The 23,332-nt window shown below is 53.9% G+C and overlaps 1 protein-coding gene across 3 annotated transcripts in view; it reads left to right on the forward strand.

Moving 5' to 3' along the window:
* Nucleotides 1–4,285: 4,285 nt before the first annotated feature.
* Nucleotides 4,286–23,332, forward strand: part of LOC147114470 (dynein regulatory complex subunit 11-like) — a 283,097-nt gene continuing 264,050 nt past the window's right edge. For all 3 annotated transcript variants that reach the window (XM_085992162.1, XM_085992163.1, XM_085992164.1), the window contains exons 1-2: nucleotides 4,286–4,468; nucleotides 6,483–6,554. In XM_085992162.1, the coding sequence (XP_085848288.1) occupies nucleotides 4,433–4,468; nucleotides 6,483–6,554 (108 nt within the window). In that variant the 5' untranslated portion in view covers nucleotides 4,286–4,432. The remainder of the gene's footprint in view (nucleotides 4,469–6,482; nucleotides 6,555–23,332) is intronic.

Here is a 23,332-nt window from a genome sequence, read left to right on the forward strand (position 1 = left end):
ACAAATGAGCAATCCCCAATGCTATCACTACGACGCCCTGAAATGCCAAGAGCTGACCATAAAGAAGAATACCCTCAGTCAACTAGTCCTGGGACTCAGTGAAGTAACTACTAACAATACTAACAATAACCAGCCCCAGGACAGTGACAGGGTAACACAAAGAATTCGACCCAACACAATCGTCGCTAAGCAAAAGGAAAAATATCTGACATATTGGGCAGAAACAACAAAAACCCAAAGCAAACTCAATTGCTACTTGGCCCTAAACAGACAATACAACATAGCTGATTACCTGACCATGGTAAAGGATAACAAACTGAGAAGAACCTTGACAAGGTACAGACTTAGCGAACATAGCCTAGCGATCGAAAAAGGCAGACACAGGCAGACCAGGCTGCCAAGAGAGGACAGGATATGCTCTCACTGCAGTCAGGGAGTGGTGGAGACAGAGATGCACTTCCTCACAGCTTGTGGAAAATATCAGGGCATCAGGGAGAATTTCTACCAAAAATTCTCACAAATATGCCCTGATTTCAGAAATCTGAATGACAACCAAAAACTCCCATTCCTACTGGGAGAGGAGAGAAACTGTATAACACTGGCGGCGCACTATGTTACAGCTTGCCATGAACAGAGGGACAACCAGTAACTAAGAAAAAAATATATATAAACAATGCGAATGTATATTTATACACTCAGGGATATACCTGTTTATACACTGTATGAATAGAACTGCGTTTATGTGCAAAACCATAAATGTATTTTGATGCTTTGGCAACATAAGATGTAACTTATCATGCCAATAAAGCGATTTGAATTGTGAATTGTGAATTGTGTGTGGGGGGGGTCAGTGTGTGTGGGGGGGGGTCAGTGTGTGTGGGGGGGGGCAGTGTGTGTGTGGGGGGGTCAGTGTGTGTGGGGGGGGTCAGTGTGTGTGGGGGGGGTCAGTGTGTGTGGGGGGGGTCAGTGTGTGTGGGGGGGGTCAGTGTGTGGGGGGGGGTCAGTGTGTGTGGGGGGGTCAGTGTGTGTGGGGGGGTCAGTGTGTGTGTGGGGGGGTCAGTGTGTGTGTGGGGGGGGTCAGTGTGTGGGGGGGTCAGTGTGTGTGTGGGGGGGTCAGTGTGTGTGGGGGGGTCAGTGTGTGGGGGGGGGGTCAGTGTGTGTGGGGGGGGTCAGTGTGTGGGGGGGGGTCAGTGTGTGTGTGGGGGGGGTCAGTGTGTGTGGGGGGTCAGAGTGTGGGGGGGTCAGTGTGTGTGGGGGGGTCAGTGTGTGGGGGGGGTCAGAGTGTGTGGGGGGGTCAGTGTGTGTGGGGGGGTCAGTGTGTGTGTGGGGAGGGGTCAGTGTGTGTGGGGGGGGGTCAGTGTGTGTGTGGGGAGGGGTCAGTGTGTGTGGGGGGGGTCAGTGTGTGTGGGGGGGTCAGTGTGTGGGGGGGTCAGTGTGTGTGTGGGGGGGGTCAGTGTGTGTGGGGGGGGGTCAGTGTGTGTGTGGGGAGGGGTCAGTGTGTGTGTGGGGGGGTCAGTGTGTGTGTGGGGGGGTCAGTGTGTGGGGGGGGGGTCAGTGTGTGGGGGGGGGTCAGTGTGTGGGGGGGTCAGTGTGTGTGTGGGGGGGTCAGTGTGTGGGGGGGGTCAGTGTGTGGGGGGGGCAGTGTGTGTGGGGGGGTCAGTGTGTGGGGGGGTCAGTGTGTGTGTGGGGAGGGGGTCAGTGTGTGTGGGGGGGGTCAGTGTGTGGGGGGGTCAGTGTGTGGGGGGGTCAGTGTGTGGGGGGGTCAGTGTGTGGGGGGGTCAGTGTGTGTGTGGGGAGGGGTCAGTGTGTGTGGGGGGGGTCAGTGTGTGGGGGGGTCAGTGTGTGGGGGGTCAGTGTGTGGGGGGGGGGTCAGTGTGTGGGGGGGGGTCAGTGTGTGTGTGGGGGGGTCAGTGTGTGTGGGGGGGGCAGTGTGTGGGGGGGTCAGTGTGTGTGTGGGGGGGTCAGTGTGTGTGGGGGGGGTCAGTGTGTGTGGGGGGGGTCAGTGTGTGTGGGGGGGGGTCAGTGTGTGTGGGAGGGGTCAGTGTGTGTGGGGGTCAGTGTGTGTGGGGGGGGTCAGTGTGTGTGGGGGGGTCAGTGTGTGTGGGGGGGTCAGTGTGTGGGGGGGTCAGTGTGTGTGGGGGGGTCAGTGTGTGTGGGCGGGGCAGTGTGTGGGGGGGTCAGTGTGTGTGTGGGGGGGTCAGTGTGTGTGGGGGGGGTCAGTGTGTGTGGGGGGGTCAGTGTGTGGGGGGGGTCAGTGTGTGTGGGGGGGTCAGTGTGTGTGTGGGGGGGTCAGTGTGTGTGGGGGGGGGTCAGTGTGTGTGTGGGGGGGGTCAGTGTGTGGGGGGGGTCAGTGTGTGTGTGGGGGTCAGTGTGTGTGGGGGGGTCAGTGTGTGTGGGGGGGGGTCAGTGTGTGTGTGGGGGGGTCAGTGTGTGGGGGGGTCAGTGTGTGGGGGGGGGTCAGTGTGTGTGTGGGGGGGTCAGTGTGTGGGGGGGTCAGTGTGTGTGTGGGGGTCAGTGTGTGTGGGGGGGTCAGTGTGTGGGGGGGTCAGTGTGTGGGGGGGGTCAGTGTGTGTGGGAGGGGGTCAGTGTGTGTGGGGTGGGTCAGTGTGTGTGGGGGGGTCAGTGTGTGTGTGGGGGGGGTCAGTGTGTGTGTGTGGGGGGTCAGTGTGTGTGGGGGGGGTCAGTGTGTGTGTGGGGGGGTCAGTGTGTGTGTGGGGGGTCAGTGTGTGTGGGGGGTCAGTGTGTGTGGGGGGGGTCAGTGTGTGTGGGGGGGTCAGTGTGTGTGTGGGGGGGTCAGTGTGTGTGGGGGGGGTCAGTGTGTGTGTGGGGGGGTCAGTGTGTGTGTGGGGGGTTCAGTGTGTGTGTGGGGGGTCAGTGTGTGTGGGGGGGGGTCAGTGTGTGTGGGGGGGGGTCAGTGTGTGTGTGGGGGGGTCAGTGTGTGTGGGGGGGTCAGTGTGTGTGGGGGGGGTCAGTGTGTGTGGGGGGGGGTCAGTGTGTGTGTGGGGGGGGTCAGTGTGTGGGGGGGTCAGTGTGTGGTGTGGGGGGGGTCAGTGTGTGGGGGGGGTCAGTGTGTGTGGGGGGGTCAGTTTGTGGGGGGGTCAGTGTGTGCGGGGAGGGTCAGTGTGTGGGGGGGTCAGTGTGTGTGTGGGGGGGTCAGTGTGTGTGTGGGGGGGTCAGTGTGTGTGTGGGGGGGGGTCAGTGTGTGTGGGGGGGTCAGTGTGTGTGTGGGGGGGTCAGTGTGTGTGTGGGGGGGTCAGTGTGTGTGTGTGGGGGGTCAGTGTGTGTGTGGGGGTCAGTGTGTGGGGGGGGTCAGTGTGTGTGTGGGGGGGTCAGTGTGTGTGGGGGGTCAGTGTGTGTGTGGGGGTCAGTGTGTGGGGGGGTCAGTGTGTGGGGGGGTCAGTGTGTGTGGGGGGTCAGTGTGTGTGTGGGGGGGTCAGTGTGTGTGTGGGGGGGTCAGTGTGTGTGTGGGGGGGTCAGTGTGTGTGTGGGGGTCAGTGTGTGGGGGGGGTCAGTGTGTGTGTGGGGGGGGTCAGTGTGTGTGGGGGGTCAGTGTGTGTGTGGGGGGTCAGTGTGTGGGGGGGTCAGTGTGTGGGGGGGGTCAGTGTGTGGGGGGGTCAGTGTGTGTGGGGGGGTCAGTGTGTGTGGGGGGGTCAGTGTGTGTGGGGGGGTCAGTGTGTGTGGGGGGGTCAGTGTGTGTGGGGGGGTCAGTGTGTGTGGGGGGGTCAGTGTGTGTGGGGGGGTCAGTGTGTGTGGGGGGGTCAGTGTGTGTGGGGGGTGTCAGCGTGTGGGGGGGTCAGTGTGTGTGGGGGGGTCAGTGTTTGGGGGGGTCAGTGTGTGGGGGGGGGGGTCAGTGTGTGTGTGGGGGTGTCAGTGTGTGGGGGGGTTCAGTGTGTGGGGGGGTCAGTGTGTGGGGGGGGTCAGTGTGTGTGGGGGGGGTCAGTGTTTGGGGGGGTCAGTGTGTGGGGGGGTCAGTGTGTGTGGGGGGGGTCAGTGTTTGGGGGGGTCAGTGTGTGGGGGGGGTCAGTGTGTGTGTGGGGGTGTCAGTGTGTGGGGGGGGTTCAGTGTGTGGGGGGGGTCAGTGTGTGGGGGGGGTCATTGTGCGGGTGGGGTCAGTGGTGTGTGGGGGGGCCAGTCTGGGGGGGTCAGTGTGTGTGTGGGGGGGGGTCAGTGTGTGGGGGGTTCAGTGTGTGGGGGGGGTTCAGTGTGTGGGAGGGGGTCAGTGTGCGGGGGGTCAGTCTGGGGGGTCAGTGACCTTTCACCTCTCGCGGTCCTGTTACAGGACGATGTGGCCCCGCTGAGCACGGACGAAGCGGTTCGGATTCTCCAGATTGCCGAGCGGGGTCGGCAGGGTCGCCTGCGAGCCAGATCATGAGGGAAATCTGGAGAGAGGAGCAGAGGGAGAGGAACCGGAAGCTGCTGCCGGCCGGTCACCATGCAGCCCGAGGAGGCCGCAACAGTGATCCAGAAGGTGGGGTACAGAGAGAGTGCGGGGGGAGGGGGATAGAGTGCGGGGGGAGGGGGAGAGAGCGCGGGGGGAGCGGGAGAGAGTGCGGGGGGAGCGGGAGAGAGTGCGGGGGAGGGGGAGAGAGTGCGGGGGGAGGGGGAGAGAGTGCGGGGGGAGCGGGAGAGAGTGCGGGGGGAGGGGGAGAGAGTGCGGGGGAGGGGGAGAGAGTGCGGGGGGAGCGGGAGAGAGTGCGGGGGAGGGGGAGAGAGTGCGGGGGTAGGGAGAGAGAGTGAGGGGTGAGGGGAGAGAGTGTGGGGGAGGGGAGAGAGGGCGGGGGGGAGGGGAGAGAGTGCGGGGGGAGGGGAGAGAGTGCGGGGGGAGGGGAGAGAGTGCGGGGGGAGGGGGAGAGAGTGCGGGGGGAGGGGAGAGCGTGCGGGGGGAGGGGAGAGAGTGCGGGGGAGGGGAGAGAGTGAGTAGGGAGGGGAGAGAGTGCGGGGGGAGGGGAGAGAGGGCGGGGGGAGGGGAGAGAGTGAGTGGGGAGGGGAGAGAGTGCGGGGGGAGGGAGAGTGCGGGGGGAGGGAGAGAGAGTGCGGGGGAGGGAGAGAGAGTGCGGGGGGAGAGGGAGAGAGTGCGGGGGGAGGGGGAGAGAGTGCGGGGGAGGGAGAGAGAGTGAGGGGGGAGGGGAGAGCGTGCGGGGGGAGGGGAGAGCGTGCGGGGGAGGGGAGAGAGTGCGGGGGAGGGGAGAGAGTGAGCGGGGGGGAGGGGAGAGCGTGCGGGGGGAGGGGAGAGCGTGTGGGGGGAGGGGAGAGCGTGCGGGGGAGGGGAGAGCTTGCGGGGGAGGGGGAGAGAGTGAGTCGGGAGGGGAGAGAGAGCGGGGGGAGGGAGAGAGAGCGCGGGGGGAGGGAGAGAGAGCGCGGGGGGAGGGAGAGAGAGTGCGGGGGGAGGGAGAGAGAGTGCGGGGGGAGGGGGAGAGAGTGCAGGGGGAGAGGGAGAGATTGGGGGGGAGAGGGAGAGATTGGGGGGTGAGGGAGAGCGTCTGGGGAGGGGGAGAGTGTGGGGGGAGGGGGAAAGATTGGGGGGTGAGGGAGAGAGTGTGGGGGGGAGGGGGGAGTGTGTGGGGAGGAGAGAGAGCGCAGGGGGAGGGGGAGAGTGCGCGGGGGAGGGGAGAGAGTTGGGGAGGGGAGAGAGTGGGGGGAGCGGGAGAGAGTGTGGGGGGAGCGGGAGAGTGGGGGGAGGGGTGAGTGGGGTGAGGGGAGAGAGTGGGGGGTGAGGTGGAGAGTGGGCTGCTGGGGGGAGAGTGGGGGTGTGGGAAGAGCATGGGGGGGAGGGGGAGTGAGTGGGGGAGGGGGAGTGAGTGGGGGGTGAGGGGAGAGAGTGGGGGGAGGGGAGAGAGTGGGGGGAGGGGAGAGAGTGGGGGGAGGGGAGAGAGTGGGGGGTACGTGGTGGTATTGCGGGGGGTGGCTGGGGGTCACAGGCAATTACACAGAAGCACCTTTCTATGTTTTAAGGGAGACGAAACAAATCCCACGAACTCTAGAGTAGTTATCTTCACGTCAGGAGGAAGGATAAAAGAATCTTTACTCAAAGATGTTATAGAAAAAGATCTAGAATCCTAAAATATAACAGATCAAAATGGATGGCCGTGTGTGACCGACCTTACTGAACTCTTTGAAGAAGTAACAGAAAGAGTAGACAAGGGTAGTGTAGTAGATGTGATATATTTGGATTTTAATGAACTTGCAAAATGGGTGTGTAATTGGCAAATGAACTTCTGATGTTCTTATAAGTGTGAGATGGTGCATTTTGCCCGGAAGAATAGCCTATTTCTGTGCTGTAGATTCTATGTAAACAGACCATTCGACCCAAGGTCCATGTCAGTGTTTCTGCTCCACACGAGCATCCTCCCATCCTTCATCTCACCCTAACAACATATTTTTCTATTCCTTTCTCCCTCTTACTTAAATATATCTATGTATCCAATATGTATACGTTCTAACACAGAAACAGGATATTTATTATCCTTTGTTGTGTTTCACAGACGTGGAAAGGTTACAACCAGAGAAAGGAAACCGCTCGTCAACGGGCAGAGGAATTTGAGTTCATTGGAATGGTAAGTGGGGCTAACCCTGTCTGTCTGTCTGTGTGTGTCTGTGTGTCTGTGTGTCTGTGTCTGTGTGTCTGTGTCTGTGTCTGTGTGTGTCTGTGTGTGTGCCTGTGTGTGTGTCTGTGTGTGTGTCTGTGTGTGTGTCTGTGTGTGTCTGTGTGTCTGTGTGTGTGTCTGTGTGTGTGTCTCTGTGTGTGTGTCTGTGTGTCTGTGTCTGTGTGTCTGTCTGTGTGTCTGTGTGTGTGTGTGTGTGTGTGTCTCTGTGTGTGTGTCTGTGTGTCTGTGTCTGTGTGTGTGTCTGTTTGTGTGTCTGTGTGTGTGTCTGTGTGTCTGTGTGTGTCTGTGTGTGTGTGTCTGTGTGTGTTTGTGTGTGTGTGTCTGTGTGTGTCTGTGTGTGTGTCTGTGTGTCTGTGTGTGTGTCTGTGTGTGTGTCTGTGTGTGTCTGTGTGTCTGTGTGTCTGTGTGTGTGTCTGTGTGTGTGTCTGTGTGTGTTTGTGTGTGTGCACCTGTGTGTGTGTCTGTGTGTGTGTGTCTGTGTGTTTGTGTGTGTGTCTGTGTGTGTATTTGTGTCTGTGTTTGTCTCTGTGTGTGTGTGTGTTTGTGTCTCTGTGTGTGTGTCTGTTTGTCTGTGACTGTGTGTGTGTTTGTGTGTCTGTGTGTGTTTGTGTGTGTGTCCGTGTGTCTGTGTCTGTGTGTGTGTGTGGAACCAACCAGGGAACAGGCTATTTTAGATTTGGAAATGTGTAATGAGACAGGATTAATTAATAATCTCATAGTAAAGGATCTTCTAGGGAAGAGTGATCATAACATGATAGAATTTCACATTCAGTTTGAGGGTGAGAAACTTGGGCCTGAAGCTTGTGTCCTAAACTTAAATAAAGGGAATTACAAGCGTATGAAGACAGAGTTGGCTAAAGTGGACTGGGAAAATAGGTTAAAGGGTAAGATGGTAGATAAGCAGTGGTAGGCTTTTAAGGAGATATTTCATAACTCTCAACAAAAGTTTATTCCAGTGAGAAAGAAAGACTCTACGAGAAGGCTGAGCCATCCGTGGTTAACTAAGGAAGTTAGGATGGTTCAAATTGAAAGAAAAGGCATACAATGTTGCAAAGATTAGTGGTAGGCCAGAAGATGGGAAATTTTTAGAAACTTGCAAGGATGACAGTGAGAGCTTCTACAAGTATATAAAAAGGAAGAGAGTAGCTAAAGTAAACGTTTGTCCCTTAGAGAATGAGACTGTGGAATTAATAATGGGAAACAAGGAAATGGGCAGAGACTTTGAACAAATATTTTGTATCTGTCTCCACGGTAGAAGACACTGAAAGCACCCCAATAATAATAGATAATCAAGGGGCAAAAGGGAGGGAGGAACTTAAAACAATCACTATCACTAGAGAAAAAGTATTAGGCAAACTAATGGGACTAAAGGCTGACAAGTCCCCTGGGCCCGATGGCGGGCATCCTGGAGTCTGAAAGGAAGTGGCTGCAGAGATAGTGGATGCATTGGTTGTAATCTACCAAAATTCCCTGGATTCTGGAGAGGTCCCAGCGGATTGGAAAACCGCAAATGTAACGCCCCTATTCAAGAAAGGAAGGAGACAGAAAGCAGGAAACTATTGACCAGTTAGCCTAACATCTGTCATTAGGAAAATGCTGGAATCCATTATTAAGGAGGTAATAGCAGGACGTTTAGAAAATCATAATACAATCAAGCAGCGTCAACATGGTTTTATGAAAGGGAAATCGTGTTTGACAAATTTATTAGAGTTCTTTGAGGATGTAACGAGCAGGGTGGATAAAGGGGAACCAGTAGATGTGGTGTATTTGGATTTCCAGAAGGCATTCGATAAGGTGCCACATAAAAGGTTACTGCACAAGATAAGAGCACACGGGGTTGGGGGTAATATATTAGATTGGATAGAGGATTGGCTAACTAACAGAAAAGAGAGAGTCGGGATAAATGGGTCATTTTCAGGTTGGCAAACTGTAACTAGTGCGGTACCGCAGGGATCAGTGCTGGGGCCTCAACTATTTACAATCTACATTAATGACTTGGATGAAGGAACCGAGTGTACTGTCGCCAAATTTGCTGATGATCCAAAGATAGGTGGGAAAGCAAGTTGTGAGGAGGACACAAAGTCTGCAAAGGGATATAGACAGGCTCAGTGAGTGGGTGAGAATTTGGAAGATGGAGTATAATGTGGGAAAATGTGAGGTTATCCACCTTGGTAGGAAGAATAGGAAAACAAAATATTATTTAAATGGAGAGAGACTACAGAATGCTGCGGTACAGAGGGATCTGGGGGTCCTCGTACATGAAACTCACAAAGTTAGCCTGCAGGTACAAGTCATTAGGAAGGCAAATGGAATGTTGGCCTTTATTTCAAGGGGGATGGAGTATAAAAGCAGGGAAGTCCTGTTACAACTGTACAGGGCGTTGGTGAGACCACACCTGGAGTACTGCGTACAGTTTTGGTCTCCTTATTTAAGGAGGGATATACTTGCATTGGAGGCAGTTCAGAGAAGGTTCACGAGGTTGATTCCTGGGATGAAGGGGATGTCTTATGAGGAAAGGTTGAGCAGGTTGGGCCTATACTCATTGGAGTTTAGAAGAATGAGAGGGGATCTTATTGAAACATATAAGATTCTGAGGGGGCTCGAAAGGTAGATGCTGAGAGGATGTTTCCCCTCATGGGGGAATCTAGAACTGGGGGCATAGTTTCAGAACAGGGGGTCGCCCATTTAAGACAGAGATGAGGAGGAATTTCTTCTCTCAGAGGGTCGTAAATCTGTGGAATTCTCTACCCCAGAGAGCCGTGGGGGCGGAGTCAGTGAATCTATTCAAGGCGGAGATGGACAGATATTTGAACGGTAAGGGAGTGAAGGGATATGGGGAGTGGGCAGAAAAGTGGAGTTGAGGCCAAGATCAGATCAGCCATGATCTTATTGAATGGCGGAGCAGGCTCGAGGAGGCGAATGGCCGACTCCTGCTCCTATTTCTTACGTTCTTATGTTCTTATGTGTGTGTGTCTGGGACTCATGGCCACAGTCGCACCGTGGGTCGTCCCTTATCTTCCACTTGTGGAGCAGGTGGCTGCATCGTCCGTACTCTGTGCAGATTCGGTTGAGCGCTGCCCGCTGTCTCATAGAAACATAGAAGATAGGAGCAGGAGTAGGCCATTCGGCCCCTCGAGCCTGCTCCGCCATTCAACGAGATCATGGCTGATCATCCAAATTCAGTACCCGGTCCCTGCCTTCTCCCCATATCCCTTGATCCCTTTAGCCTTAAGAAATATATCTAACTCCTTCTTGAATATATTTAATGAATTGGCCTCAACTGCCTTCTGTGGTAGAGAATTCCACAGGTTCACCACTCTCTGGGTGAAGAAATTCCTCCTCATCTCTGTCCTAAATGGCTTACCCCTTAACCTTAGAGTGTGACCCCTGGTTCTGGACTCCCCCGCCATCGGGAGCATCCTTCCTGCATCTAGTCTGTCTAGTCCTGTTAGAATTTTATAAGTTTCAATGAGATCCCCTCCCATTCTTCTAAACTCTAGCGAATATAAGCCTAATCGACACAATCTCTCCTCATATGTCATTCCTGCCATCCCAGGTATCAGTCTGGTGAATCTTCGCTGCACTCTCTCCATGGCGAGAACATCCTTCCTCAGATAAGGCGACCAGAACTGCACACAATACTCAAGGTGTGGTCTCACCAAGGCCCTGTACAACTGCAGCAAGACATCCTTGCTCCTGTACTCGAGTCCTCTCGCTACGAAGGCTAACATACCATTTGCCTTCTTAACCGCCTGCTGCACCTGCATGCTTACCTTCAGCGACTGGTGCACAAGTACACCCAGGTCTCGTTGCACTTCCCCTTCTCCCAATCTATTGCCGTTCAGATAATAATCTGCCTTCCTGTTTTTGCCACCAAAGTGGATAACCTCGCATTTATCCACATTATACTGCATCTGCCATGCATCTGCCCAATCACCCAACCTGTCCAAATCATACTGGAGTTTCTCTGCATCCTCCTCATAGCACACACGCCCACCCAGCTTTGCGTCATCTGCAAACTTGGAGATATTACATCTAGTTCTCTCATCTAGTTCATTAATATATATTGTGAATAGCTGGGGTCCAAGGACCGATCCCTGCGGTACCCCACTAGTCACTGCCTGCCACTCGGAAAAAGACCCGTTTATTCCAACTCTTTGCTTCCTGTCTGCCAACCAGTTCTCTATCCAAGTCAGTACCTTACCCCCAATCCCACGTGCTTTAACTTTACACGCAAATCTCTTATGCGGGACCTTATCGAAAGCCTTCTGAAAGTCCAAATACACCACATCCACTGGTTCTCCCTTATCTATTCTACCAGTTACATCCTCAAAAAATTCCAGTAGATTAGTCAAGCATGATTTACCTTTTGTAAATCTATGTTGAGTTTGTCCGATCCTGTCACTGTTTTCCAGGTGCTCTGCTGTTACATCTTTTATAATGGACTCTAGCATTTTCCCCACTACCGATGTCAGCCTTACCGGTCTGTAATTCCCCGTTTTCTCTCTACCAGCTCTCTCCGAGGGAGGTCAAAGCCAGGGACCTCTGCTGTTGGGTCAGTGATGAGGTGTTGGTTCTTTATGTTGCGTGCGTCCCACGATTCCGTCCATCTGGCTGGCGGGTCAATATCAGCAGTGTCAATATTGGCCGGCTTGACTTTAAGCGCTTTCGTGGTGGGTTTTTCAAGTTGTGAACGGGAGGGTCGATGTTACTCATGATTTTTTCTACCTCATGGAGCCCGGTGGCATCGCGGCGAATGACAGGTGGGACAATGTGGGACGGCACCGGGATCCACTCAGTTGGAGTGGACTTGAGCGTCACTGACACCGTCCTCATGGCGGCGTTTAGCGGCACGTCCATGATCACTGTGTGGCGGCTGCAGGACTGGGAGGCCGAGCAGTGTTCTGCAGCAGAGTCGACGAGGGCCACTGTTACGGTGCGAAGTGTTCTGGCTTTGCTCCCCCCGTGACCTTCCAACGAGTTTCCAGACCAGGTTCACCCTGGTTTTTACTTTTTGGCCGGTTTTGATGAGATGAGGCCGATGGGTGAGAGTCTTGTCCAGGGTGAGGCCCAGGTACATTGGGTGGGGTTCGTGGCTAAGTCACCTTCCGCAGGAGGAAACGTTGAGTTCTTTCCCAGTGGCGTTGTTGTTGTTCAGAAGGAACGTCGACAAAACTGTCTTCTCTGGATTGGGGTGGAGCGGCCAGATCCGGAAGTAGCACTCCAGCAGGCCCGGGTCACCTGTGAGCAGCCTACTCGCTTCCTCTAGCGTTGATGCCTGTGTCAGCTATGTCTTCAGCGTAGGTGAACGTCCAGCGAACGTGTCCACTGAATGTAGATGTTGAAAAAGGCCGGTGCGAGCACCGACCCCTGTGGCAGACCCTTGTTGAGCGTCCGCGTTCGGCTGGACTCGTCACCAAGATAGACGCGGAACTTACAGTTGCTTGTTCGGGTGTTGATAAGCCCGAGGGTCTTGCGGCAGAGGATGATTATTGAAAGTTTCAGTAGCACCAGACAGTGTGGTACGCCGATGACAAGTCCATGAAGGCAGCTCCAGTCTTCAGCTGCTTCTGGACCCTGCCTCAGTGTTGGTGGTGAGTGCAAGGACCTGGTCAGAGCAGCTTCTTCCCTCTCTGAGGGCGGCTTCGAAAGCTGGTTTTATGCGGTTAAGGTCGAGCTGTTTGACCACCTTGTGGGCCGTAGGCAGAAGGGCGATGGGGCAGTGGCTTTTGGGATCATTGGCTGGTTTTCCTGGCTTTAGGATGACTTTGGAATGGCGTCAGACTTCTGGGATTTTCCCAGAGTCAAGGATGTTGGAGGTGAGTTTGGGAAATCCATCCAGTTGGGCCCAGGATCTTGAGCAATTCTGAGTCGATGCCATCGATCCCGATGGCCTTTCCAGACTTGCCGGCTGTCAGTGCTGAGCCCAGCTTTTCAGTGGTGAAGGCCGCCGAGAAGGCGGTGTGCAGAGCGACTTTGTGCAGGAGAGCTATTTCACTCTGCATTTGAGTTGGGTGGTAGTCGTGGCATTTAAGAACATAAGAAATAGCAGCAGGAGTCGGCCATTCGGCCCTTCGAGCCTGCTCCGCCATTCAATGAGATCATGGCTGATCTTCTGCCTCAATTCCATTCACCGGCCCTATCACCATATCCCTTGATGCCCTTTACTAGTCAGAAATCTATCGACTTCTGTTTTGAATATACCCAATGACTGAGCCTCCACAGCCCTCTGGGTTAGAGAATTCCAAAGATTCACCACCCTCTGTGTGAAGAAATTTCTTCTCATCTCAGTCCTGAATGGCCTACCCTTTATCCTGAGGCTGTGGCCCCTGGTTCTAGACTCCCCAGCCAAGGGAAACATTCTCCCAGCATCCACCCTATCAAGCCCTGTAATAATTTTGTATGCTTCAATGAAATCCCCTCCCATTCTTCTGAATTCAACAGAATACAGACCTAGTTTACTCAATCTCTTCTCAGACAACAGTCCCGCCATCCCAGGAATCAATCTCGTGAACCTTCGTTGCACTCCCTCTATGGCAAGTATATCCTTCCTTTGGTAAGGAGACCAAAATTGTACACAGTACTCCAGGTGTGGTCTCACCAAGGCCCTATATAATTGGAGTAAGACTTCTTTACTCCTGTACTCAAATCCTCTTGTAATGAAGGCCAGCATACCATTTCCCTTCCTAATGGCTTGCTGCACCTGCACATTCACTTTCAGTGACTCATGTACAAGGACACCCAGGTCCCTTTGAGCATCTGCATTCCCCAATCTTTCACTATTTAGTAAATGCTCTGCCTTTCTACCAAAGTGGATAACTTCACATTTCTCCACATTATATTTCAGTTGGTTAGGAGGTGGGTCACAACGCAATCTGCACTGACCTTTGGCGCCTCATGTGAGGGTAGTGAGGCAGGAGCGTGCTCCAGGGTTTCCTGTTTCCATGGTTTCTCAGCACCGCGCTAGTTTGCTTTTGTCCAGGGAATCCATGAGTACTGTTGCAGTACCCGGGTCTTGAGTGACATTGAACTGTGCCAGCAGTCTCTCGCTCTCCTGGAACCAGCATGGCTCGTATTCTTTCCCGTAGCCGCGCAGGACGCTTCTGGCGGCCCCCACTTTCAGCAGTCGAGCAAAACGGTCGTAGTTGTTTGAGGACGGCGGTATTCTCTGGACTGTGTTCTCGACAATGCTCGTGAAGGTGGACCGTGAAGCCTTACGGGGGGTCGATCTTGTTTTCGGTACTGAGGCAATTATTGGCGCCTTGATACCTACATGTACAATGCTGGCTCGACGTTGTGAGCGTGGGAAGTTCTTAAGCATCTTGCGGGAGAAGGTGAGAGGCTGACCTTTGCTGTCACCGGTCATGAAAGAGGGGCTTCCTTCCATCAACTGGCTGAACACAAGTTGCCTGGCTGTTTGGCATGGTAGGTGAGATGGGTATTGGAGGCCAGCACCCAGTCTTTGAGTTCTTGGCCCACTCGGTCTACTTTTTAGTAGCCCCATATGTAGTGGTGGCTGTTTGCAGTTGCGGATATAGATGGCTGGGTGGTGAGCAGTTGGTAGGGCGATGGTTGTCCATGTATCCGTTGGTGGCTTCACGACGGTCAGCTTGTCCACTCTGATTGTGATGGAAAATGGTGGAATTGCAGATCATCTTCCAAAATTCTATAGACTCTGGAACAGTTCCCATGGATTGGAGGGTAGCTAATGTTACCCCACTATTCAAAAAAGGGGTAGAGAGAAAACGGGGAATTATAGATCGGTAAGCCTGACATCGGTAGTGGGGAAAATGCTAGAATCCATTATAAAAGATGTAATAGCAGAGCACTTGGAAAACAGTGACAGGATCGGACAAAGTCAAGATGGATTTACAAAAGGTAAATTGTGCTTGGCTAATCCACTGGAATTTTTTGAGGATGTAACTGGTAGAATAGATAAGGGAGAACCAGTGGATGTGGTGTATTTGGACTTTCAGAAGGCTTTCGATAAGGTCCCGCGTAAGAGATTAGCGTGCAAAGTTAAAGCACATGGGATTGGGGGTAAGGCACTGACTTGGATAGAGAACTGCTTGGCAGACAGGAAGAAAAGAGTTGGAATAAACGGGTCTTTTTCCGAGTGGCAGGCAGTGATTAGTGGGGTACCGCAGGGATCGGTGCTAGGACCCCAGCCATACACAGTATATATAAATGATCTAGACAAGGGAACTAGATGTAATATCTCCAAGTTTGCAGATGACACAAAGCTGGGTGGGCGTGTGTGCTGTGAGGAGGATGCAGAGAAACTCCAGTATGATTTGGACAGGTTGGGTGATTGGGCAGATGCATGGCAAATGCAGTATAATGTGGATAAATGCGAGGTTATCCACTTCAGTGGCAAAAACAGGAAGACAGATTATTATCTGAACGGCAATAGATTGGGAAAAGGGGAAGTGCAACGAGACCTGGGTGTCCTTGTGCACCAGTTGCTGAAGGTAAGCATGCAGGTGCAGCAGGCGGTTAAGAAGGCAAATGGTATGTTGGCCTTCATAGCGAGAGGATTCGAGTACAGGAGCAAGGATGTCTTGCTGCAGTTGTACAGGGCCTTGGTGAGACCACACCTTGAGTATTGTGTACAGTTTTGGTCGCCTTATCTGAGGAAGGATGTTCTTGCCATGGAGAGAGTGCAGCGAAGATTCACCTGACTGATACTTGGGATGGCAGGAATGACGTATGAGGAGAGATTGTGTCGATTAGGCTTATATTCGCTAGAGTTTAGAAGAATGGGAGGGGATCTCATTGAAACTTGTAAAATCCTAACAGGACTAGACAGACTACATGCAGGAAGGATGTTCCCGATGGCGGGGGAGTCCAGAACCAGGGGTCACAGTCTAAGGATAAGGGGTAAGCCATTTAGGACAGAGATGAGGAGGAATTTCTTCACCCAGAGAGTGGTGAACCTGTGGAATTCTCTACCACAGAAGGCAGTTGAGGCCAATTCATTAAATATATTCAAGAAGGAGTTAGATATATTTCTTAAGGCTAAAGGGATCAAGGGGTATGGGGAGAAAGCAGGGACAGGGTACTGAATTTGGATGATCAGCCATGAACCCATTAAATGGCGGAGCAGGCTCGAAGGGCCGAATGGCCTACTCCTGCTCCTATCTTCCATGTTTCTATGTTTCGATGAATGTCTCCTGGTGGGACTTCTTCAACTTCAGTAATTAGGTCGGCCCGGACGTATGTGGGCAGGCCGTATTTCGTGTGGTAGCGGCACGCTATCACGTGAATCCATGGAGCTGCATCCGGTATGGGTCGGGTTCAGGTAGGCAGGTTCTTTTGATGGCAAGAGCGATCATTTGCATTCCAAGTTCCCTTGACAAGACCTCACACTTCGCTCATGCCTTCAACGTTGGGTTGATAAATACAGAGTGGCAGGGCCAATTATCTCGGTTGGTTATAGAATCATAAAATTGTAGAAGTTTACGACACAGAAGGAGGCCATTCGGCCCATCGTGTCTGTGCCGGCTGACAAAGAGCTCTCCAGCCTAATCCCACTTTCCAGCTCTTGGTCCGTAGCCCTGTAGGTTACGGCACTTCAAGTGCATATCCAAGTACTTTTTAAATGTGATGAGGGTTTCTGCCTCTCCCACCCTTTCAGGCAGTGAGTTCCAGACCCCCACCACCCTCTGGGTGAAAAAAGTTCTCCTCAACTCCCCTCTAAACCTTCCACCAATTACTTTAAATCTCTGCCCCCTGGTTATTGACCCCTCTGCTAAGGGAAATAGGTCCTTTCTATCCACTCTATCTAGGCCCCTCATAATTTTATACACCTCAATAAGGTCTCCCCTCAGCCTCCTCTGTTCCAAGGAAAACAGACCCAGCCTATCCCGTCTTTCCTCGTAGCTAAGATTCTCTACTCCCAGCAACATCCTTGTAAATCTCCTCTGTACCCTCTCTAGTGCAATCACATCTTTCCTGTAATGTGGTGACCAGAACTGCACGCAGTACTCTAGCTGTGGCCTAACTAGTGTTTTGTACAGTTCTAGCATAACCCCCCTGCTCTTATAATCTATGCCTCGGCTAATAAAGGCAAGCATTCCGTATGCCTTCTTAACCACCTTATCTACCTGTCCTGCTACATTCAGGGATTTGCAGACATGCACTCCAAGGCCCCTTTGTTCCTTTGCACTACTCAGTGTCCTACCATTTAATGTGTATTCCCTTTCCTTGTTAGCCCTCCCCAAGTGCATTACCTCACACTTTTCCGGATTGAAATCCATTTGCCACTGTTCTGCCCACCTGACCAATCCTTTGATATCTTCCTGCAGTCTACAGCTTCCTTCTTCAGTATCAACCACACGGCCAATTTTAGGATCATCTGCAAACTTCTTAATCATACCCCCTATATTCAAGTCTAAGTCATTGATATATACCACAAAAAGCAAAGGACCGAGTACTGAGCCCTGCGAAACCCCACTGGAAACAGCCTTCCAGTCACAAAAACACCCATCGACCATTACCCTCTGCTTCCTGTCTCCGAGCCAGTTTTGAATCTAACTTGACACTTTGCCTTGGATCCCATGGGCTTTTACTCTCATGACCAGTCTGCCATGTGGGACCTTATCAAAAGCCTTGCTAAAGTCCATATAAACTACATCAAACGCACTACCCTCATCTACCCTCCTTGTTACCTCCTCAAAAAATTCAATCAAGTTAGTCAGACACGACCTTCCCTGAACAAATCCATGCTGACTATCCTTGATTAATCCGTGTCTTTCTAAATGAAGATTTATCCTGTCCTTCAGAATTCTTTCCAATAATTTTCCCACCACCGAGGTTAGGCTGACTGGCCTGTAATTACTCGGTCTATCCCTTTCTCCCTTTTTAAACAGTGGTACCACATTAGCAGTCCTCCAGTCCTCCGGCACCACCCCTGTAGCCAGAGAGGATTGGAAAATGATGGTCAGAGCCTCTGCTATTTCTTCTCTTAACAGCCTGGGATACATTTTATCCGGGCCTGGGGATTTATCCACTTTCAAAGATGCTAAACCCCTTAATACTTTCTCTTTCACTATGTTTATTTCATCTAATATTTCACACCCCTCCTCCCTGATTGCAATTTCTGCATTGCCCCTCTCTCGTGTGAAAACAGATGCAAAGTATTCATTAAGAACCCTACCCATGTCTTCCACCTCCACACACAGGTAACCTTTATGGTCCCTAATAGGCCTTACTCTTACTTTAGTTATCCTCCTACTCTTAATGTATTTATAAAACATCTTTGGGTTTTCCTTGATTTTACTTGCCAATATTTTTCCATGCCCTCTCTTTGCTTTCCTAATTTCCTTTTTAATTTCACCCCTGCACTTTCTATACTCCTCTAGGGTTTCTGCAGTATTGAGCCCTCGGTATCTGTCATAAGCTTCCCTTTATTGCCTTATCCTACCCCGTGTGCCCTTTGACATCCAGGGAGCTCTAGGTTTGTTAGTCCCACCCTTTTTCTTTGTGGGAACATACTTGCTCTGATCCTTTACTATCTCCTCCTTGAATGCCTCCCACTGCTCTGACACTGATTTACCTTCAAGTTAGTCCTGAAAGGGACCTTTGGTTGACATGTTCGATGCCTTCATACTTTTCAGACCGGGAGGCCGCTTTCGGGTGTTCATCATCTTCTTGATGACATTGGTGGCAGGTTCTTGGCGAATGAGCGCACACAGGGAGACTACGTGTGGCTTGTCATCAGCTCCCCAGCCTTGGCATCTACCAGCATCAATGGCCCTGAATTTCCCATCGGAGGCTTCCTGCAGGCGGATGCCTCCAATCGGAAAATAATCTATGAACTTACATGCTGTTTCCGTAGATCCCGAGGCTTCCGACCCTGGCCCTTGCGCAGCCCCTGCGGGAGCGTAGGCACCAGATACGCACCCATGGGGGACAGAAAATCCGGCCCAATATTAGCTTTGTATCATCGGCAATTTCATGGCGTCCCATGGGCACTGACTCTCTCTGGGGAATGGGGTCCCGCGGGCACTGACCCTCTCTGGTGAACGTGGTCCCACGGGCACTGACTCTCTCTGGGGAATGGGGTCCCGCGGGCACTGACCCTCTCTGGGGAACGGGGTCCCACGGGCACTGACCCTCTCTGGGGAACGTGGTCCCACGGGCACTGACCCTCTCTGGGGAACGTGGTCCCACGGGCACTGACCCTCTCTGGGGAACGTGGTCCCACGGGCACTGACCCTCTCTGGGGAACGTTGTCCCACGGGCACTGACCCTCTCTGGGGAACGTGGTCCCACGGGCACTGACTCTCTCTGGGGAATGGGGTCCCGCGGGCACTGACCCTCTCTGGGGAACGGGGTCCCACGGGCACTGACCCTCTCTGGGGAACGTGGTCCCACGGGCACTGACCCTCTCAGGTGAATGGGGTCCCACAGGCACTGACCCTCTCTGGGGAACGTGGTCCCACGGGCACTGACCCTCTCAGGTGAATGGGGTCCCACGGGCACTGACCCTCTCTGGGGAACGGGGTCCCACGGGCACTGACTCTGGGGTACGGGGTCCCACGGGCACTGACCCTCTCTGGGGAACGGGGTCCCACGGGCACTGACCCTCTCTGGGGAACGTGGTCCCACGGGCACTGACCCTCTCAGGTGAATGGGGTCCCACAGGCACTGACCCTCTCTGGGGAACGTGGTCCCACGGGCACTGACCCTCTCAGGTGAATGGGGTCCCACGGGCACTGACCCTCTCTGGGGAACGGGGTCCCACGGGCACTGACTCTCTCTGGGGAACGGGGTCCCACAGGCACTGACTCTCTCTGGGTTTGGGGGGTCCCATGGGCACTGACTCTCTCTGGGTTTGGGGGTCCCACAGGCACTGACTCTCTCTGGGGAACGGGGTCCCATGGGCACTGACTCTCTCTGGGGAACGGGGTCCCACGGGCACTGACTCTCTCTGGGGAACGTGGTCCCATGGGCACTGACTCTCTCTGGGGAACGTGGTCCCACGGGCACTGACTCTCTCTGGGTTTGGGGGGTCCCACGGGCACTGACTCTCTCTGGGTTTGGGGGGTCCCATGGGCACTGACTCTCTCTGGGTTTGGGGGTCCCACGGGCACTGACTCTCTCTGGGTTTGGGGGTCCCACGGGCACTGACTCTGGGGTACGGGGTCCCACGGGCACTGACTCTCTCTGGGGTACGGGGTCCCACAGGCACTGACTCCCTCTGGGTTTGGGGGGTCCCACGGGCACTGACTCTCTCTGGGTTTGGGGGTCCCACGGGCACTGACTCTCTCTGGGTTTGGGGGTCCCACGGGCACTGACTCTGGGGTACGGGGTCCCATGGGCACTGACTCTCTCTGGGGTACGGGGTCCCACAGGCACTGACTCCCTCTGGGTTTGGGGGTCCCATGGGCACTGACTCTCTCTGGGTTTGGGGGGTCCCACAGGCACTGACTCTGGGTTTGGGGGTCCCATGGGCACTGACTCTCTCTGGGTTTGGGGGGTCCCACAGGCACTGACTCTGGGTTTGGGGGTCCCACGGGCACTGACTCTCTCTGGGTTTGGGGGGTCCCACGGGCACTGACTCTCTCTGGGGTACGGGGTCCCACAGGCACTGACTCCCTCTGGGTTTGGGGTCCCACGGGCACTGACTCTCTCTGGGTTTGGGGGGTCCCACAGGCACTGACTCTGGGTTTGGGGGTCCCACGGGCACTGACTCTCTCTGGGTTTGGGGGGTCCCACAGGCACTGACTCTCTCTGGGTTTGGGGGGTCCCATGGGCACTGACTCTCTCTGGGTTTGGGGGGTCCCATGGGCACTGACTCTCTCTGGGTTTGGGGGGTCCCACAGGCACTGACTCTGGGTTTGGGGTCCCACGGGCACTGACTCTCTCTGGGTTTGGGGGTCCCACAGGCACTGACTCGGGGTTTGGGGGTCCCATGGGCACTGACTCTCTCTGGGTTTGGGGGTCCCACGGGCACTGACTCTCTCTGGGTTTGGGGTCCCATGGGCACTGACTCTCTCTGGGTTTGGGGTCCCATGGGTACTGACTCTGGGGTACGGGGTCCCACGGGCACTGACTCTCTCTGGGTTTGGGGGTCCCACGGGCACTGACTCTCTCTGGGTTTGGGGGTCCCATGGGCACTGACTCTCTCTGGGTTTGGGGTCCCATGGGTACTGACTCTGGGGTACGGGGTCCCACGGGCACTGACTCTCTCTGGGTTTGGGGGTCCCACGGGCACTGACTCTCTCTGGGTTTGGGGTCCCATGGGCACTGACTCTCTCTGGGTTTGGGGGGTCCCACAGGCACTGACTCTGGGTTTGGGGGTCCCACGGGCACTGACTCTCTCTGGGTTTGGGGTCCCATGGGTACTGACTCTGGGGTACGGGATCCCACAGGCACTGACTGGGTGAGACCAGCTCACTCACTGCTGGCCAGTGATGGATCCTGGGGTCTTCCTGCTCTGTGTGGTTTCAGTACCAGTGATGCCGAGTCACCTATCGAGCAATCAGGGGAGTTTCTAAATCCTTCGATCACAAAGAGCCTGGATTGTCTCGTCCATCCTAGAGACACACAGCCAAAGGTTGAGCACGATTTAAATTTCCGTTTCATTTTGCCAGCCTACGATCTGTCAGATCTCTCCGGGACGCCCTTTGAAAAGTGGGCCGGGTGTGAGAGAGGGAGCGGAGCCACACTTTCACAGAAATGACTTCCTCACCATTTGAGAAATGAATTTATTTTTGTGTCTGCTTCGTCTCTCCATTAGTAAGTGTTTAGTTCAGCGTTTTAAATAATTGAGTGTTCCGAATGATATTTAAAATACATTTGGGGGGCAATGAGGCAGCAAACTGCGGAGATTTTTTTGATGACATACGACCATTGACAAGACATCAGCAGAGGGGGAAGTCAGTCCAGATGCATATTAGAAACTCATTACTGGCATCATTTACAGGCGTGCTTGATGATGGAGCCCAGCTTCGCCCTGCATCGCCCCGTTAATGTCTCTTCCTGCCAATGGTAACTCGCCACTCGCTGATGCCCCGTCCCTGTTAATGTAACATTTATTACAAAAGCCTCGCACTTTCCGAATCGACAAATTGCATTCCGCTTAAAAAACATTGATTTTCCTATTAGCCCCGTCTCCATGGTAACCGGGCAAATAGGATATAGATTGCAGCAACATATAGATACGTTCCTCCTAATATGAAAATTATACAAACTCAGGAAATTAGTTCAGCGGCCGAGAGCTCGGAGGGAGCTCGCTTCGCCAGAGTTTCTCTCTCTTAACTTTCTGTGCAGGCCCGCAGTTAAAGGCACAGTCCTTATGCTTCCCAAGGGCGGAGGGACAGCAGGACAGTCCCCACGGGGAGGGGGGAGATGGGGCAAGGCGGAGGGAGGGGGGAGGAAGGGAGGGAGGGGGAGGGGAGGGGAGGGGGAGGGACGGAGGACGGGGAAGGGGGAGGCGGAGGGAGGGGGGAGGGGAGGGAGCGGGGACAGCAGAGGGAGGGGGAAGGAGAGGGGGGAGAGATGGGGCAAGGCGGGGGGACGGGGGAGTGAGGGGGAGGAGAGGGGCAAGGCGGAGAGAGTGGGGGCGGGGTAGGGGAGAGGAGATGGGACAAGGTGGTGGGGGGGGGGATGGGGGAGGGAGGGGTTGGGGGAGGGGGAAGGGGAGCCGTTAATCATTCAGCACACTGTGGAGAGAGTTGGTGATCACATCAAAGCAAGATATTAAAAGGTCCAGGGCGAGGGGGAAGGGGGCGAGGGGGGGGGAAAGGGATTCGAGCCGAGACTGGAACGAGGTCGGACAAATTTACCCTGAACAGAGGGGGCTGGGATTGGGGACAGAGGGGCTGGGATTGGGGACAGAGGGGCTGGGATTGGGGGCAGGGGGTCATAGAGACATAGAAGATAGGAGCAGGAGTAGGCCATTCGGCCCCTCGAGCCTGTTCCGCCATTCAATCAGATGATGGCTGATCATCCAAATTCAGTACTCTGTCCCTGCTTTCTCCCCATATCCCTTGATCCCTTTAACCTTATGAAATACATCCAACTCTTTCTTGAATATATTTAATGAATTGGCCTCCACCGCCCTCTGTGGCAGAGAATTCCACAGGTTCACCACTCTCTGGGTGAAGAAATTCCTCCTCATCTCTGTCCTAAATGGCTTACCCCTTATCCTTAGACTGTGACCCCTGGTTCTGGACTCCCCGGCCATCGGGAACATCCTTCCAGCATCTTGTCTGCCTAGTCCTGTTAGAATTTTATAAGTTTCAATGAGATCCCCTCTCATTCTTCTAAACTCCAGCGAGTACAAGCCCAATCGACCCAATCTCTCCTCATACGTCATTCCTGCCATCCCAGGTATCAGCCTGGTGAATCTTCGCTGCACTCTCTCCATGGCAAGAACATCCTTCCTCAGATAAGGCGAACAAAACTGCACACAATACTCAAGATGTGGTCTCACCAAGGCCCTGTACAACTGGAGCAAGACATCCTTGTTCCTGTACTCGAATCCTCTCATTACAAAGGCCAACATACCATTTGCCTTCATAACCGCCTGCTGCACCTGCATGCTTACCTTCAGCGACTGGTGCACAAGGACACCCAGGTCTCTTTGCACTTCCCCTTTTCCCAATCTATTGCCGTTCAGATAATAATCTGTCTTCCTGTTTTTGCCACCGAAGTGGATAACCTCGCATTTATCCACAGGTACAGTACGGGGACAGAGACAAGTACAGTACGGGGAC

Source organism: Somniosus microcephalus, chromosome 7 (assembly GCF_052327205.1).
Source record: "Somniosus microcephalus isolate GS21.2 chromosome 7, FLI_Smic_1.0, whole genome shotgun sequence".
NCBI lineage: Eukaryota > Metazoa > Chordata > Chondrichthyes > Squaliformes > Somniosidae > Somniosus > Somniosus microcephalus.